Source organism: Calonectris borealis, chromosome 11 (genome assembly GCF_964195595.1).
Source record: "Calonectris borealis chromosome 11, bCalBor7.hap1.2, whole genome shotgun sequence".
Lineage (NCBI taxonomy): Eukaryota > Metazoa > Chordata > Aves > Procellariiformes > Procellariidae > Calonectris > Calonectris borealis.
This window is the reverse complement of record NC_134322.1, coordinates 24,049,516-24,066,213: the sequence shown is the minus strand read 5'-3', so window position 1 is coordinate 24,066,213 and position 16,698 is coordinate 24,049,516. Positions and strand designations below refer to the sequence as shown.

Here is a 16,698-nt window from a genome sequence, read left to right as displayed (position 1 = left end):
CTACATGATGGCTCTTGGAAGGAGCAGAGGGCTGAACACTCAATCACAATTTCTGGATGAGGATTTCCTCGAAGTCCGGCTGAAACCCTTCCTGTTTCAATTCTGACTAGGACGATGGGTGGCTCCTGCTGATCTCTGCCTCCATCTCCTGGCAGCTTTCTCAGTTGACCCTGAGCTGTCTCCATCATGAGATATGAAAGCCAGCTCGCTGGGCAGTGTAGTGGGAGGCAACACCTTCCCTTTCTCTCAAAATCTTTAAACTTCCAAGCAGAGCTGGAAGAATAGATCCTTCTTGCAAATATCTCTAGAGCCAAACCATGGTCACAGAACCATGAACCTCTCTGCTCAGCTGGGTGGAAACTGGTCAGAGGGGGTCCTTCCATCCTTCCTTCTGTCCCTCCCTTCAAGCTGCTCCATCATGGGTCATTCAGCAAAGAATTCCGGGCAAAGAGCTGCATCCAAGTGTCCGGGTGGGATGCTGGACAGGCTCCATCGCAGCAGAGCCCCAGCCTGACCCCAGCTGCAGCATCCTCCACGCCGGGGACCAGGACAGAGGGGTGATGGGGACAGCCAATGGGGCAGGGTGACACCTGGACACAAACACCACGTCTGTCCCACCGGCACCGATGGGTCAGGCAGAAATCTTCTGAGCAAAGGGCAGCCTCTCGGGGCTCCCGCTCCATCCCCAAAACTGCCTCCCTGCCCAGGCATGTCCCCGCGCCTTCCCTGCCTTGGTTCCTGGCATGATCCAACACTACGTGGCTGCTTGAGCAAGAGGTGATGGGTGCTGCTCCCTTCGCCCCCACCTCCCGCAGGTGACCTGGATCGGGTGACTCATCCCTAATCGCCCCGTCCATCGCTCACAAGCAAGTGAAGCAGAAGCTGCCCAATAAAAGAGGGCTGCCCAAGCGAGGGCAGGGTGCTGACGGTGGGAGCAGCACCCTGAGCATGAGGCTGCGAGCTCCTGGTGAGCAAGAACAAGTCCCCAGACCTGTTCCCTGGAAACTGTCCAATGAACTACACACCTTCACTACCTGCAGAAATACCCAGAAAATTAAAAAGAGAGGAAAACCCCCCCCAACCTCAGTTATCATCATGGCCTCAGGCTTTCTGTAGGACCTCTTCATGGATACAGAGTGCTGGGTGAGGGCTAAATCCAGCAGTTTTCCCATGCTTGCCAGCCCAAGACCACATCAGCACCCCAGGGAAGCGGAGCGTCCCCCCGCCACCATCACACCCCATTTCCACCCCTGCTGGGGACAGACGAGCAGCCCTGTGAGCTCCCCCAATGTCCTTGCACACAAACGCTGTGTTGCTGGGCACCTCCTTTAGAGAAGGAGGGAAACTTCCTCCCCCCGCTTTCATTTTTGGCAATAGGGCATCTCCCCAAAAGACATGTTTGTGATGCTCATCTGAACAGCACAAAACCCACGGTGCCTCGATCTCTTCCCCAGGCAAACCCCACACATTGGTTTGGCCTAACCAGTGCACAGCCCACCTCTCCGCTGCCTCTCCCAGCTCCAGGGAGTGCAACAAGTGATGGTCTAAACCCTGGCCAGACCACTTCTCATCCTGCGTACCACTTCCCCACCTTCATTAATCTCAGCCTGCCAATTACCAGGCACCTCCTCAGTTATCCTTCTCCCGCACTGGAGGGAGAAGTATTTCCACCTTCCCAGGAGGTCCAAAGCCCCACGTGTGTCCATGCGATCACCCCCGAGGATCTGCGCCATTTGCTGCGAAGTCCACGTCTCTCTCCGCTTTGCAGATGCTGCCAGAGCTGGAGCTGATGCCACATCCCCGGCATTGCCCGCACCAGCAGACACCTCTGCAGCACAGCTCTGCACATGTTTCCCAGCCACATCGCCTTTGCCACGCTTTATTTAATTTTTTTAAACAACCCCCAGAGAGGGATTCAGTGCTCAGACTGGGTAGCACCAGTCTGGGACTTGAGGGGAAATGGCAAAGTCTTTGCCCAGAAAAGCCTTTATTTTCTGCTGGGCTTGAATTAAAACTTGTTTTTACCCCCCTCTGCTAAGCGGGTGGGAAGCATAGCTTTTCAGAGCACCCAGCCAGGCCATCCACTGGGATGCAGAAAGAAATACCCAGGGGATGGCAGGAATTGTGCCAGCTTCGGAGGCAAGCCCCCAAAGGTGGGTCAGGAGAGTGTTTCTGCCACGCTGGGACCTCTCGGCATCAATGCAACCTGCTTCAGCCAACCAAAATGCCAAAGGATGAGAGCAAACCCCAAAAGCTTGAATTTCCATGATTTCCACACCATGGCCAGGTTAGTAAGCTGAGCATCTTCTGCATAATGGGGCTGGAAGCCCCTCTAGATCTGTGCCTCTCTGCTGGTCCCCCTCGCCAGCTACTGTGTCACCCAGTGACCAGTGGCCAATGGATCGGCCGGGACCTTCCCAGGGAACCTCCCGCAGGGGATGGAGTCAGGAGCAGGGTCAACGAGGAGATCGTGCAGCCAACTCATGCTAGATGACCTCAGCTGGGATGCTTCACTGGGTACTGCAGGCAGTACCACTCCCGAGGAGCCTGGCAGCCCCCGGGTCTTTGTGCCATAAGGAACTGCTGGATTTTTCACTGCTCTGCAGGAAAAGTCGAGGAAAAGAAGGCAAAGCCCCTCCGGGATCACTCATCTCTGCAACGCTGCATGGCACCGTGCCAGCCTGTAGCTCCCTTGCCTGCCCTGGGGCTCAGCAGCAGTGCCGGAGGGGGCCGATCAGCCCTGGGTAAGGCTGCACCATCCAGCCACCTCTGGAGGCGGGCACTGTAAAAAATGCTGGGAGAAATACAACCGTGACACACCGGGCTGGCTTCTTGCCCGCAGCCTGGGGAGGCAGCGGGGCAGGCAGGCAGCATCCCGGAGCACGCCGCAGCTCTGCGCAGCAGCCAGCCCTCGGGATCGGCCGCCGCGGAGGTAGGCTCGGCGCGGGGAAGGGGGCACGGGTGTTTCTGCAGCCACTACTGGGACGGTCGCCGCTCCCAGGAGATGCTGAACAGCCCTTTCCTAGCAGGGAAGTGCCTTGGCCAAGTGCCGTGGCAAAACCCACGGCTGGCTTCCCGAGCAGCATCCCTCCGCCCGCCGTGGCACGGCGTTGCCTCCAGCCAGCTCCTGGGACAGAGGGTTGGCAGGTGGTGACTGGCACCCTGCTGCCAGGGACTGGCAGCTTCTCTGTCCCCTCTGGGTTACTCCTGTTTCCTTGGACGACGAGGAGTTACCTCCGTCCGGGGCTCGGCGAGGAGCAGCCCGACGGGGCACAGCCCGTGTCTGTGCGGTGATTCACCAAGTGCCCCAAGCACAACACCCGCAAGCGGGAGCCGGGCTGTTTGATAAAGAGCTGAACCAGGGAGGGTGGGAGCACAGGCAAGAGACCAAGGGGTCGAGAACAGGCAGAGAAGGGGAGCGAGAGGCCCGGTGATGTCGCATCTTGGGGACAATCTGAGCATTGCAGCGGATGCCCCCGTGTGTCCAAACCTGCTTTGCTCTGGGATGTACCCTGGGGAGATGGAGGGCTCCTGTGGGAGATGCCTGAGTGCATGCCCAGATGCGGGACTGCAGTGCGCGCAGGCACTGGAGATGCCTGCACAGCCGTGCCCGGGACGAGCAGCGTGCTTGCAAGTGGGCAGGAGGTGGCTCTGTGGAGAAGGCTGGGTGGGGTGGAAGTGTGGAGGTGATTTTCTCCCTGATGTTTCTTTAGTTGCCAATTTCCAACCCTCCCGGGCAGCAGGATGACGCTGTGGAATGGCTCCTTCCCCTTCTACCCTGGTGCCAGTGCGTGCTTCCCCTTCGACACCACCTGGGCCGTCATCGTCTCCGTCTTCCTCTCCATGCTGGCCACTTTCATCATCATCCTGCCAGGGATCCGGGGCAGGGGGGTAAGTGGAGGGGCTGGGGGAGCTCAGCCCTCTGGTCCCTGCCCTGTGCATCCCACATGCCTCCTCCTTCCCAGCCTCGAAAACAGACGTGGGGAGCAAACATGCCCACAGGTTCATGGCCAGGACTCTGGGATCTCTAGCAAGCCATGGGGGTGAGCTCCAGCCCAACCCAGCATGTACACCCATGCTGGAGACACCAAACTCCACCATCCCAAATTTACGAGGCGCCCAGGTCTGAGCTTGGCTGGATTTCACTCTGAGCAAGCCCAAGCAATTTCGCAGGAGTGGAAAAACAGGGCGAGGCTCAAAGACCTCGCTCCACCTTCCCCAAAACCCCAATAAAAGAAGGAGGTATGCACTGTGTATGCCCCAGCACTGCTCGTGGGGCTCTGCGTGGCCAACAGACCCCAGGCGAGCCCACCGCTCGCGTGCCACGCGCTTGTCACTGCTTGGCTTTGCAGCGGGGCTGGCTGAGAGGCATCTCCCCCCCAGAGGACACACTGCAAACCCCTGGCTGCTGCTTTTGTCTGCAGCTGTGGCAAGCTGCCAACAGGTCCAACCAGCGAGGTTTGGATAAGTGTGGAAATCCCAGCTCAGGACTATTAAAGGGAGTGTCTCCATCCTCCTTCCCAGAAAGGGGACGGCTCGGCTTTCCCAAATGGGCTGTTTTGACCTTCTTGCTCTGCCCAGATCTCCCTGCTGCCTCCCCCACCCACGGCAGAGATGTTCCAGCCACATCTCCCCCCCGTGCCACCCGCCTGCAGAGCCCATGGAGTGACTCCCCACGGGAGGGACAGGCCAGTTTCTCAGCAGCTGGCATTTCTAAATGACATGCGTGGTGCTGAGGTCCCCATGGCAACATCTGACTGAGACCTGTCCCCCCACTCCGCTCACCCCTCACAGCGACTATTCTGGTTCCTCCGGGTGGTGATGGGCCTCTTCGTGGGAGCAGTGGTCCTCAGTGAGTACCAGGGTCCTGGGGGGGAAGCTCAAGGATGCCCAAGACACGGGGGATGGAGGAGCAAGGCGAGGGAGGGTGAACAGAGCAGCCAAGCACCAAGTCCAGCCCGCAGGATGAGTTTATGGGGAAGACTGACACCACGATCTGTGTCCGGGACCTGGCTCCAGCAAGTGGTGGGAGGTGCAAGCACCCATCTGTCTCCTCTCTGAAGGCTGGCGGTCATATGCACAGACCACCTCCAGGCCAGTCACCGAAAGCCCACCGCCAACTGCCAGGGGACTCAGACAAATTGGCAGGTGCTTAGATGAGGCCAGTGCCTAGACAGTGCCCACACATCAGCCCCATTGCCTCTAGGGCTAGGGACTGCACTGGGTCTGGGGAGAAACCAACCCAAGCGGGGCTCTCAGGGTCACGGGTCAGGGCTGATGTTGGGGAAGGACATACAAGGGTTCAGTTCCTTGGGGCTCACAACCCAGGCCTTGCCCTTGGGGTGGGGTAGATGATGCTCAGGCCACGGTGACCATCATGGCAGGTGCTTTCAGCACTGGATGTCTTGCCACCAAGCCATGACTAACCTTTGAAGTCTTCACAGCCATACAGTTCACCAGGGATTGGGAGACCGGCTGGGTGACAGCCAATACTTCTTACAAGTCCTTCAGCCGTGCCCTAGTGAACGCGAACATTGGGCTGCACATTGGCCTGGCAGGGGTGAACGTCACACTGGTGGGTGAGTGCATATCACAACAGGAGGGGATTGGGTGCAAGTTTGGCACCTGGGTACTGGGGCTGTGGGCCCTCAAGCCCCCACATCAGGAATTGTTGGAGCTGCCTCCAAGGCTGAGAAAGGACCTTAGTCTTCATCATTTGGCAGGAAACCCAGTGAATCAGGTCAATGAGACCATCAACTATAACGAGCAGTTTGCCTGGAGCTTCGATGCAGACTATGACCACAGCTATGGTGAAGGCCTGGAGAAGGGGCTGCCCAGCCCCATCCTCTATGTGGCGGAGAAGTTCACCACACAAAGCCCCTGTGGCATGCACAGGCAGTACCGCATCTCAGGCCACTACGCGTCCCTCACACTGTGGTAAGTTAGAGCAAGAGGTCAGCCCTATCTCTGCTCAGTGGGGAGGTGGAAGGAACCAGGTAGAGCAAAGGGAGCTTGATGGAGCCATCCTCTTCCCTGTAAAGCCATGCCAAAGCCTTGGCTGGTCTCTGGCACCCGTCCTTCTGCAGAACCAGGGATGCTCATGCTTCCTGGCCTGCCCATCTCCCCAGAGTCCTCTTCTGTGTCCTCTGCCCTGATGTGCAAAATTGCAGTTGGAGAAAAATTATTCTTCGTTTAAAAGAAAGCAGATGCAACTGTGTGAGGCTTATGGTGCAAGGTCCTCTCCCAAGCAAGATGCAGAGCCCCGATAAGACCAGCTGTGGGGGCGTTCCTCTTGCATGCCCAAGTGGGCATGAGACTTGCTGGTGGGGAGCAGGAGGGACCATCAAGAGGGTGCTCAGAGGTCCTCTTCTGGTGTAAAGCTGAGAGCCCTTGTATGTGTTGTGATCATGGAGTCTCAGAGCATCCCCACATGTCCCAGAGGTTGTGGGAAAGGCACTGCACGGAAGAGTGAGCATTGCGATTCCCCCTATGGATGTAGGCTCCAGGTCCCTGCCTACATCTCCTTTTTTATTTTCAGGAAAAATAATTAGCCCTGCCCAAACCTTCCTGCTATTGAGAAGGAATATTTCAAGGCAGGGATGTTGATGTAAACTTATTTTTTGTTATTATTCTTGGAATCAGAACAAATTGTTAAGCTCACCTCTCCAGCGAGCTAAACCCAAACCCCAAGCACAGGGCAGGGCTGGCAGCTGGGTTCACTCCAGGTGCTGAATCAGATGTGGGCACGGCTCGTTGTGTGGTTCCCCAAACAAAGGTGTCCCTTGTTGCCATTCTCCCTTTGAGCAGGTGGGAACTGCCTGGGGGCAGGCAGTTGCAGAGGACCACAAAAGTCAGAGAAAGAGTTAATTTGGAGGGACCTCCAGAGGTTTCTGCTCCAGTCCCCCTCCCAGAGCAGGGCTGATATCAAAGCCATATCAAGGTGCTCAGGGCTTCGTGAAGTTCAACACTGAATGTCCCCAGGTGTGGAGGTCTCTCTCCACCACTGCAGGACCTGTCCCACAGCTCCACCATTCATGCAGTTACAGAATCGTTTGGGTTGGAAGGGACCTCCTTAGATCAGCTCATCCAGCCCACCTGCTCAAGCAAGGCCAGCTAGAGCAGGTTGCCCAGGGCTGAATCCCTCCATTGGGATGTGGAGAGGAGACCCTAAGAAGAGGCTCCAAGCATGAAGCTTTCTGCTCAATTTTGTGGTCCTTTCGCAGGATGGCCTTTTGCACATGGCTCATTTCCATGCTGTTGTTCTCCATGCCCATCCTCCTCTACGGTGGCTACATGCTTCTGCTCACTGCCACGCTGATGCTCTTCTCATTGCTCTTCTTCTTCACTGCGAGGAACACCCCAAAGTGCCCCATCCAGTTTGGCCCAGCTTCCTTGAAAACAGATTATGGTGGATCCTTTTGGCTGACATTAGCGACAGGTGAGTGCTCAGCTTGCTCCTGAGGCTTTTGTTCTCCATCCCTGCAGTGATGATGCTCAGTGATGCCCCAACAGAGCGTCATCCCTTCTGTCTCCAGAAGGGATGATCACAGAAAACGATTTTTTTTTTTTTTGAAACGACATACAAGAATTTAGGATAGCATCATTGAGACTGGGGGAAAAAGAGCTGAGCAGCCAGGAGAACCGAATCACCAAAGTTATCTGTGTGGAGGTGTGCCCAGAGGAGTGCCGTGAAAGTAATGAATTGCAGAGTCAGGCAAAGACCTGGCCTGGAAGGACCCTCAGGGGTCTCTCTCCCAGCGCTTACCCAGAGCAGGGCTAACCTCAAAGCCACATCAGCCTTGTTCAGCCTGGTGGTGGATGTCCCCATGGCTAGAGATCCCCTCTGCCTTTCAGGACCTGCCCCACAGCTGTTCCACTCATGGGCAGCAATTATTTCCTTTTATCAAACCGGAATTTCCCATGTTACAACTGTGCACCTCCGAGAAGAGACTGGCTCTTTTTCAGTAGCAGAAGATGGCAATTAAGTCCCCCTGAAGACTCCTCTTTTTCAGGCTAAACAAGCCCAGCTCCTCCAGCCTTTCCCCATACATGGTGGGGTCCAGCCCCAACTCTCTTGGCTGTCTGCCCCAGTTCATTGACTTCTCTTTTGTACTGGGGAGCCCAAACTGATGGCAGAGTCCAGATGTGGAGAGGGAAATAACACCTTCCCTTGACATCCGGGTGATGCCACGTGCCGTTGGCCTCCAACCCCAGATCTGGGTCTGGATGGGGCTGAGACACGGCGGGGAGGAGGTGCTGACGTGTCTTCCCATGCTGTGCATTGCAGGGCTGCTGTGCCTGCTGCTGGGGCTGGGCGTCATCATTCTGAACTCCGTGCAGCCAGAGAAGCTGAAGCTTGTCTTTAACCTGGACGAGGGGAAGGGAGAGGAAGAGAAGGTGTGGGACAAGCCCTACCTGCCAGCCGAGCCCAGCTCCTCTGTGCGGGACGTGCTGATGGTCCCCCTGGGTGAGCTTTGTGAGGTGACAACCACCCAGCTCTAAGGCACTGGTGGGAGGCAGGGCAAAGCCCAAGGACACCCCTCCTGAATTCATGCTCCGGTCCAACCCCACCAGGTGGGAAGAGACACAGCAAGAGCTGGGTGACAAGAATATCCAGGTCTGGAAAGGTGTCTCAAACACGACAGTTTCCCCCCTTTCTTTTTGCTGTTGTTGTACTCACCAGAAGCTGGAAGAGCTTTTGGGGTGAGGAGAACCCATGCCCCACCCCTGCCTGCCCAGTTGCAGGCATTGGGCTATGGACCTTCCCCTTAGTCCATCCCCAGCAAAGCCTAAGAGTCCTCCCTAGGATGCAGAGACTACACCAGAACAAACTGGAGAGAAACCAAAGAAATGCAGAAGCATGGATAGGAACCAAAGGAGAAGCAGAGCCCCCCCAGCAGCACCCCCACCCCCAAGGCCTCTGAGAAGTCCCCTCTGCCCAGGGGTGCTCTTCCCACCAGCAGTCAGGAAGAGCCAGCAGAGCTGTGGTCACAAGGGTGCCCTGTATCCAGCAGCTCCTCTTGGTCAGGGATGAAAAGCAGGTTGGCAAGGAGGCCCACGATTGTTGGAGGTACCAGACCTTGGAGACATTCTGAATTTCAGACCCATCCTGGCATGCCACAGCTCGGGTTCGATGTGGGTCTGAGATGCACTGGGCTGTACGTTGGGCTGGAAACATCACTGTCAGGGAGCTGCTTAGTTGGCCCCTGCTCCTTATAGTGCTTATAAACACCCCAAACCACAGCCACCAGGCTGTGAGTTATCGGTGCTCTCACAGCCCTCTGAAAGGAAGACAAAACGTCTCGGTGGGAGGGAAGCAGAGGAGGAGATGGGAATGGAGGTGCTACAGTGCCCCAGAGAGTGGCTGTAATCAATTAGCAAGAGGTGAGCATCACACCCTCCCAGTCTGGGAGGCTTGGTTTCCTCCTGTTCAGCTGTAGAAATACGCGTGATGCTGAAATCCTGCACACCCAAGGCAGAGGCAGCTGCCCACTCCCAGCTGCTGACATCTAGCAGGTACCTTGCCCACGCAGGGAGGGAAGGGAGGGAGCACGCGTCAGGTTTTCACACCCTTAACTCTGTGCAGGTTTTGCAACATTTTTTTTTCTATTTTCTGCTCATTATTTTTCCCTCTATCTCAATAAAATAAGTTGGACCTGGCCATTCTCTTGTCTGTTGGTAGAGGCGTCCCTCTGAGGGCTGGCAGGCTGGGGATGCTCTGCTGCTGTGACATGGTGTGCTGGTTTTGACTGGGATAGAGTTAATTTTCATAGTAGCTGGTATGGGGCTCTGTTTTGGATTTGTGCTGAAAAGAGTGTTGATAATGCAGAGATGTTTTTGTCACTGCTGAGCAGGGCTCACACACAGTCAAGGCCTTTTCTGCTCCTCACTCCACCCCACCAGCGAGCAGGCTGGGGGGGCACAAGGAGTTGGGAGGGGACATGGCTGGGACAGCTGACCCCAACTGACCAAAGGGACATTCCATACCATATGACATCATGCTCAGCAATAAAAGCTGGGAGAAGAAGAAGGAAGGGGGGATGTTCGGAGTGATGGCGTTTGTCTTCCCAAGTAACCGTTACGCGTGATGGAGCCCTGCTTTCCTGCCTGAAACACCCGCCTGCCAATGGGAAGTAGTGAATGAATTCCTTGTTTTGCTCTGCTTGTGTGCGTGGCTTTTGTTTTACCTATTAAACTGTCTTTATCTCAGCCCACAAGTTTTCTCACTTTTACTCTTCCGATTCTCTCCCCCATCCCACTGGCGGGGAGTGAGCGGCTGGGTGGGGCTTAGTTGCTGGCTGGGGTTAAACCATGACACGTGGCAGCCACAGGGAAGGGAAGAAGGGAAAAGCACAACCCTTTTGTGGTCCCATACGTGGTATCTGACCATGGCTAGTCGGAGCAGGGCAATAAAGGCAAGTCAACATGCAATAAATAGGGTATTGAAAGCATCCCCCGTGTTGTGGTTTAACCCTGCAGGCAGCCAAACACCACACAGCCACTCACTCACTCCCCCCACCCCCCGCAGTGAGATGGGGGAGAGAATCGAAAAAAAAGAAGCAAAATGCATGAATTGAGATAAAGACAGTTTAATAGAACAGAAAAGGAAGGGATAATAATAATAATAATAGTAATAATAATAATAATAAAAACAATGGTAGAATATATAAAGTAAGTGATGCACAATGCAATTTCTCACCACCCGCTGACCAATAACCAAGCAGCAATTGCTACTTCCTGGACCACGCCTCCTATTTATATACTAAGCATGACATCGTATGGTACGGAATACCCCATTGGCCAGTTGGGTTACTTGTCCTGGCTATGCTCCCTCCCAGCTTCTTGCACACCTGGCAGAGCATGGGAAGCTCAAAAGTCCTTGACTAGGAGACTACTTAGCAACAACTAAAAACATCAGTTGATAACAGTGTGTTGTCAACATTCTTCTCATACTAAATCCAAAACACAGCACTAGGAAGAAATTTAACTCTATCCCAGCTGAAACCAGGACAGTATTCACCCCTTATTCTATACCATCTACATCATGCCTAGGTCTCACATTTTCCAATACATTCCAATTAATTACCATCACTTTTCTTGTCTTTTGATATATGCACACAGATATCATTCCCTTAGTTTATGGGCCATCCCTCTAAAATGTCCATTGAGTTCATTTAGTCCCTGACTTTGGGCTCCATCTGTCATAACAGCCTTTCAGGGCAGGAGAGATGGTGTGTGGTGTTGGACTGTTGCATGCTGAGGACAGTTTCAGTTCCATTATCGCTGTGCTCATCCAGTTCTATCATCGTTGCACTTTGCTCAGTTTCATCAGAGTTCATTCTTCATTAATCTGGGTGATTTTTACTGCAATACTGTTGATATGACATATAGCAATCATAGAAGTGATGATATACAATATTACATAGCAATTAACATAATACAATTCAGTTCATTGGCTATTTTCACCCAAAATTAAATCCCCTTGAGGTACACACCGGACTTCCCCATCCTTTCGCATCACCCACCAAGTGCACCCAGGTCCTTGAGCAAAAGCAATCCCACGGATGAGTTTTCCCTTGCCCGAGGCAGGAGTAACCCAGACTGTCTTCCCCAGCCTATTTCTTATGTGCACTACAGGAACTTTATCGCCCTCCACAGTACGTAAGGGTTTTGATTGGTCAGGGCCAGCTTGAGTGACAGATCCCCTACTGTTGACTTACCAGGTGGCTTTTGCTAAATGTGTGTCCCAATGCTTGAACGTCCCACCACCCATTGCTCTCAGCGTACTCTTAAGCAGTCCATTGTATCATTTGATTTTCCCAGAGGCTGGTGCATGGTAGGGGATGTGATAGACCCACTCCATGCCGTGCTCTTTGGCCCAGGTGTCTATGAGGGCGTTTCGGAAGTGAGTCCCGTTGTCTGACTCAATTCTTTCTGGAGTGCCATGTCACCATAGGACTTGCTTTTCAAGGCCCAGGATGATGTTCCAGGCGGTAGCATGGGGCATGGGATATGTTTCCAGCCAGCCGGTGGTTGCTCCCACCATGGTGAGCACATAGCGCTTGCCTTGGCAGGTTTGTGGGAGCGTGATATAATCAATCTGCCAGGCCACCCCATATTTGTATTTCAATACAAATGCCATACCAAAGAGGCTTTATTTGCTTGGCTTGCTTGATTGCAGCGCATGTTTCACATCCATGGATAACCTGTGCAATAGCGTCCATGGTCAAGTCCACCCCTCGATCACAAGCCCATCTGTATGTTGCATCTCTTCCTTGATGGCCTGAAGTGTCGTGGGCTCACCAAGCTATAAATAATTCACCCTTATGTTGCCAGTCCAGATCCATCTGAGCCACTTCGATCTTAGCAGCCTGGTCCACCTGCTGGTTGTTTTGATGTTCTTCCGTGGCCCAACTCTTGGGTACGTGAGCATCTACGTGACGTACTTTTACAACCAGGTTCTCTACCCGGGCAGCAATATCTTGCCACAACGTGGCAGCCCAGATGGGGTTACCTCTGCGCTGCCAGTTGTTCTGCTTCCACTGCTGCAGCCACCCCCACAGGGCATTTGCCACCATCCATGAGTCAGTATAGAGATAAAGTACTGGCCATTTTTCTCGTTCAGCAATGTCCAAGGCCAGCTGGATGGCTTTCACCTCTGCAAACTGGCTCGATTCACCTTCTCCTTCAGCAGTTTCTGCAACTTGACTTATAGGACTCCATACAGCAGCTTTCCATCTCCGATGTTTTCCCACAAGGCGACAGGACCCATCCGTGAACAGGGCATATTGCTTCTCATTTTCTGGTAGTTTATTATACAGTGGGGCCTCTTCAGCACGCGTCACCTCCTCCTCTGGGGATATTCCAATATCTCCTCTGGAGATACTGCCTTCTGGCCAGTTCGTGATCACCTCCAAGATTCCTGGGCGACTGGGGTTTCCTATTCAGGCCCGTTGTGTGATCAGCGCGACCCACTTACTCCACGTAGCATCGGTTGCATGATGTGTAGAGGGGACCCTCCCTTTGAACATCCAGCCCAGCACCGGCAGTCGGGGTGCCAGGAGGAGCTGTGCTTCAGTGCCAACCACTTCCGAAGCAGCTTGAACCCCTTCATATGCTGCCAATATCTCCTTCTCAGTTGGAGTGTAGCGGGCCTCGGATCCTCTGTATCCCCGACTCCAGAACCCTAAGGGTCGACCTCGAGTCTCCCCTGGGGCTTTCTGCCAGAGGCTCCAGGTAGGGCCATTCTCCCCGGCTGCGGTGTAGAGCACATTCTTCACATCTTGTCCTGCCCGGACTGGCCCAAGGGCTACTGCATGGACTATCTCCTGTTTAATTTGCTCAAATGCTTGTCGTTGCTCAGGGCCCCATCTGAAGTCGTTCTTCTTCCTGGTCACGTGATAGAGAGGGCTTACGATCTGACTGTAATTTGGAATATGCAGTCTCCAAAAGCCCACAACGCCTAAGAAAGCTTGCGTTTCCTTTTTGTTAGTTGGTGGGGACATGGCTGTTATTTTATTGATCACATCCGTTGGGATCTGACAACGTCCATCTTGCCATTTTTTCCTAAAAACTGGATCTCCTGTGCAGGTCCCTTGACCTTACTTTGTTTTACGGCAAAGCCGGCCTTCAGAAGGATTTGGACTATTCTCTCCCCTTTCTCAAAAACTTCTTCTGCTGTGCTGCCCCATACAACGATGTCCTCAATGTATTGCAGGTGCTCTGGAGCCTCACCCTGTTCCAGTGCGGTGTGGATCAGTCCATGGCAAATGGTAGGGCTGTGTTTCCACCCCTGGGGCAGTCGGTTCCAGGTGTACTGGACACCCCTCCAAGTGAAAGCAAACTGTGGCCTGCACTCTGCCGCCAAAGGGATGGAGAAGAATGCATTAGCGATGTCAATTGTGGCGTACCACTTGACTGCCTTTGACTCCAGTTCATACTGAAGTTCTAGCATGTCCGGCACGGCAGCACTCAGTGGCGGCGTGACTTCATTCAGGCCACGGTAGTCTACTGTTAGTCTCCACTCTCCATTGGACTTTCGCACTGGCCATATGGGACTGTTAAAGGGGGAGTGAGTCTTGCTGATCACTCCTTGGCTCTCCAGTCGACAAATCAGCTCATGGATGGGGATCAGGGAGTCTCGGTTGGTGCAGTATTGCCGCCGGTGCACTGTTGTGGTAGCAATTGGTACCTGTTGTTCTTGGACCTTCAGCAACCCCACAACAGAAGGATCCTCCGAGAGACCGGGCAAGGTGGACAGCTGTTTAATTTCCTCCGTCTCCAGGGCAGCTATACCAAAAGCCCACCGGTACCCTTTTGGGTCCTTGAAATACCCTCTCCTGAGGTAGTCTATGCCAAGGATGCACGGAGCCTCTGGGCCAGTCACAATGGGGTGCTTCTGCCACTCATTCCCGGTTAGGCTCACTTCGGCCTCCAACACAGTTAACTCTTGGGATCCCCCTGTCACTCCAGAAATACAGATGGGTTCTGCCCCTTTATAGCCTGATGGCATCAGGGTACACTGTGCACCGGTGTCTACGAGAGCCTTATGCTCCTGTGGGTCTGATGTGCCAGGCCATCGAATCCAGAGAGTCCAGTAAACCCGGTTGTCCCTTTCCTCCACCTGGCTGGAGGCAGGGCCCCTCTAGTCCTGGTCATCGTATTCGCTACCCACTTCTTGTAAGTATGAATCAGAAGTCCCTTTATTGAGGTCGGAAGTGGAATCAGCCCTTCTACTCTGTCTGGGGAACTGCTCACTGGAGACTGGAGCAGCAGTTTTCCTGGAAGAACCCCCTTTTGTGGTTGTTTTTCCTTGCAACTCACGTACCCGTGCCTCTAGGGCTGAGGTAGGTTTTCCATCCCACTTCCTCATGTCCTCTCCATGGTCACGCAAGTAAAACCACAGGGTGCCCCAGGGGTGTGTACCTTCTATATCCTCTCTCTTGAGCAGAAGAACGCTGGCTCCTAATGGCTGAGATACTGGTCCATACAGGTGGGGAGTAGGACATATCGTCTTTGAGTTGCTGGACATCCCGAGACAGTTTCTCCACAGCCGAGACACAGGCCCGTAGGGAGGAAGAGAGACTTTCTTCATATTGACGGAGTTGGCCAGCCAATTCATCCACCGTTTGTCCCCCTCCGTCTTTCCAGGTCATTCCTGCCAGTGAGTTGGCATGCGATGCTGGTGCGCTCCGTACAGACTTCCGCCGGGTCGGGTGCATTTGACTTCATCTGGATCTTTGGATAACTGCTTGTTGTCCAGGTCATCATAAACCTCCAGCATGGCTAATTCCCTTAGGTACTGGATACCTCTCTCCATGGTGGTCCACTTGCCCGGGTGACATATAACGTCTTCCTTGAAGGGATACCTTTCCTTCACACCTGACAGCAGTCACCTCCAGAGGCTGAGGACTTGTGCCCCTTGTACAATTGCTTTGTCAATGCCCCCTTCCCTAGAAAGGGATCCCAGCTGCTTGGCTTCCCTACCCTCTACTTCCAGGCTACTGGCCCCGTTATCCCAGCATCGGAGCAGCCAGGTGACAATGTGCTCGCCTGGACGACAGCTGAAATCTTTTTGCATATCTCGCAGCTCACCCAGAGATAGGGATCGGGTGGTTACCATCTCATTTACGGGTTCTGCCTCTTCCTCCTCCTGTTGTCATGATGGCCCTGGTTCATCTTCATCCCTTACTAAATGAGCTGGTTTTCTTGTGTATTTCTTCTTCTGTATAGGGGCGACTCATACCGGCACAGGTTGGTTCTCTGGTTCAGCCGCAGTGACTGTTGCTGGGGTTTGGGTAGCTGCAGTGCTTGTGATGGGGGTTGGAGTACCTGTGGTGTCTGTCGCTGGGGTTTGAGTAGCCACAGTGCCTGTTGCAGGGGTTGGAGTAGCTCAAGTGTTTGTCACGGGGGTTTGAGTAGCCGCAGTGCCTGTTGTGGGGGTTTGAGTAGTCACCGTGTCTGTTGCCAGGGTTGATCTCCTGACGCTATTCCTAAATAGTTGTTTAACCCTAAACAAGACCTGAACCACATTCAGGAGACATAGCAATATGAACATGCTTGTTTGAACATCCCAAGGATATTCAAAATTCTCAGGAACTGTTGTGGAAGGCTTCATGAAGAGGATAGAAGAAAAAGGAGTTTCTGGAAATGTGAAAGGGAAGGTGAAGGAGTGGGGGAAAGTGTCCCCCCTGTCTCCCCCATAAATTCTGCGAGGAGAAAAGGTAAATAGTGTAATTATTAACAGTTTCCAAGAACTGGCTCCCAAGGTACAGAGATGATGGCAATGCTGAGTATAAATACCAGATTAGACTCACGACCAATGATTTTATCATATCATAAAACAGTGTTACACAGTGCAGCAAAATGATAACCTTGACCCAGTTCTGAGCAGTGATAATCAGCACAACAGGCAATATATACTGCAAGCAAGGTATTACAAAAGCCAACTTTGAGAGCCAATAAATCAAAATTGTGACCAGCGACTATTAAACCAATATAATGAATGCTTATAACAAATTTTGCCTTAACACGCTTTGGTCAGATCTGTCATTATCTCAACCCTTTGAGCCCCATGTTGGGCGCCAGAAAAGGACTGTTGTGGTTTAACCCGGCAGGCAGCCAAACACCACACAGCTGCTCACTCACTCCCCCCATCCCCTGGGATGGCGGAGAGAATCGAAAAAAGGAAGTAAAATT

The 16,698-nt window shown here is 53.6% G+C and overlaps 1 protein-coding gene across 1 annotated transcript; it reads left to right on the top strand.

Annotated features, from left to right (window-relative positions):
• Positions 1-3,744: 3,744 nt before the first annotated feature.
• Positions 3,745-8,502, top strand: DUOXA1 (dual oxidase maturation factor 1). The gene is made up of 6 exons (XM_075159544.1): positions 3,745-3,891; positions 4,795-4,852; positions 5,445-5,579; positions 5,724-5,937; positions 7,224-7,438; positions 8,288-8,502. The coding sequence occupies exons 1-6, from the start codon at positions 3,745-3,747 to the stop codon at positions 8,500-8,502; spliced, it is 984 nt and encodes a 327-aa protein (XP_075015645.1).
• Positions 8,503-16,698: the final 8,196 nt, after the last annotated feature.

Excerpts from the sequence above, each read along its gene's own strand:
- DUOXA1 (XM_075159544.1), top strand. The coding sequence starts at position 3,745 with ATGACGCTGTGGAATGGCTCCTTCCCCTTCTACCCTGGTGCCAGTGCG. Across the intron at positions 3,892-4,794 it reads CAGGGATCCGGGGCAGGGGG|CGACTATTCTGGTTCCTCCG; the intron begins GTAAGTGGAGGG and ends CACCCCTCACAG. Across the intron at positions 5,580-5,723 it reads GGTGAACGTCACACTGGTGG|GAAACCCAGTGAATCAGGTC; the intron begins GTGAGTGCATAT and ends ATCATTTGGCAG.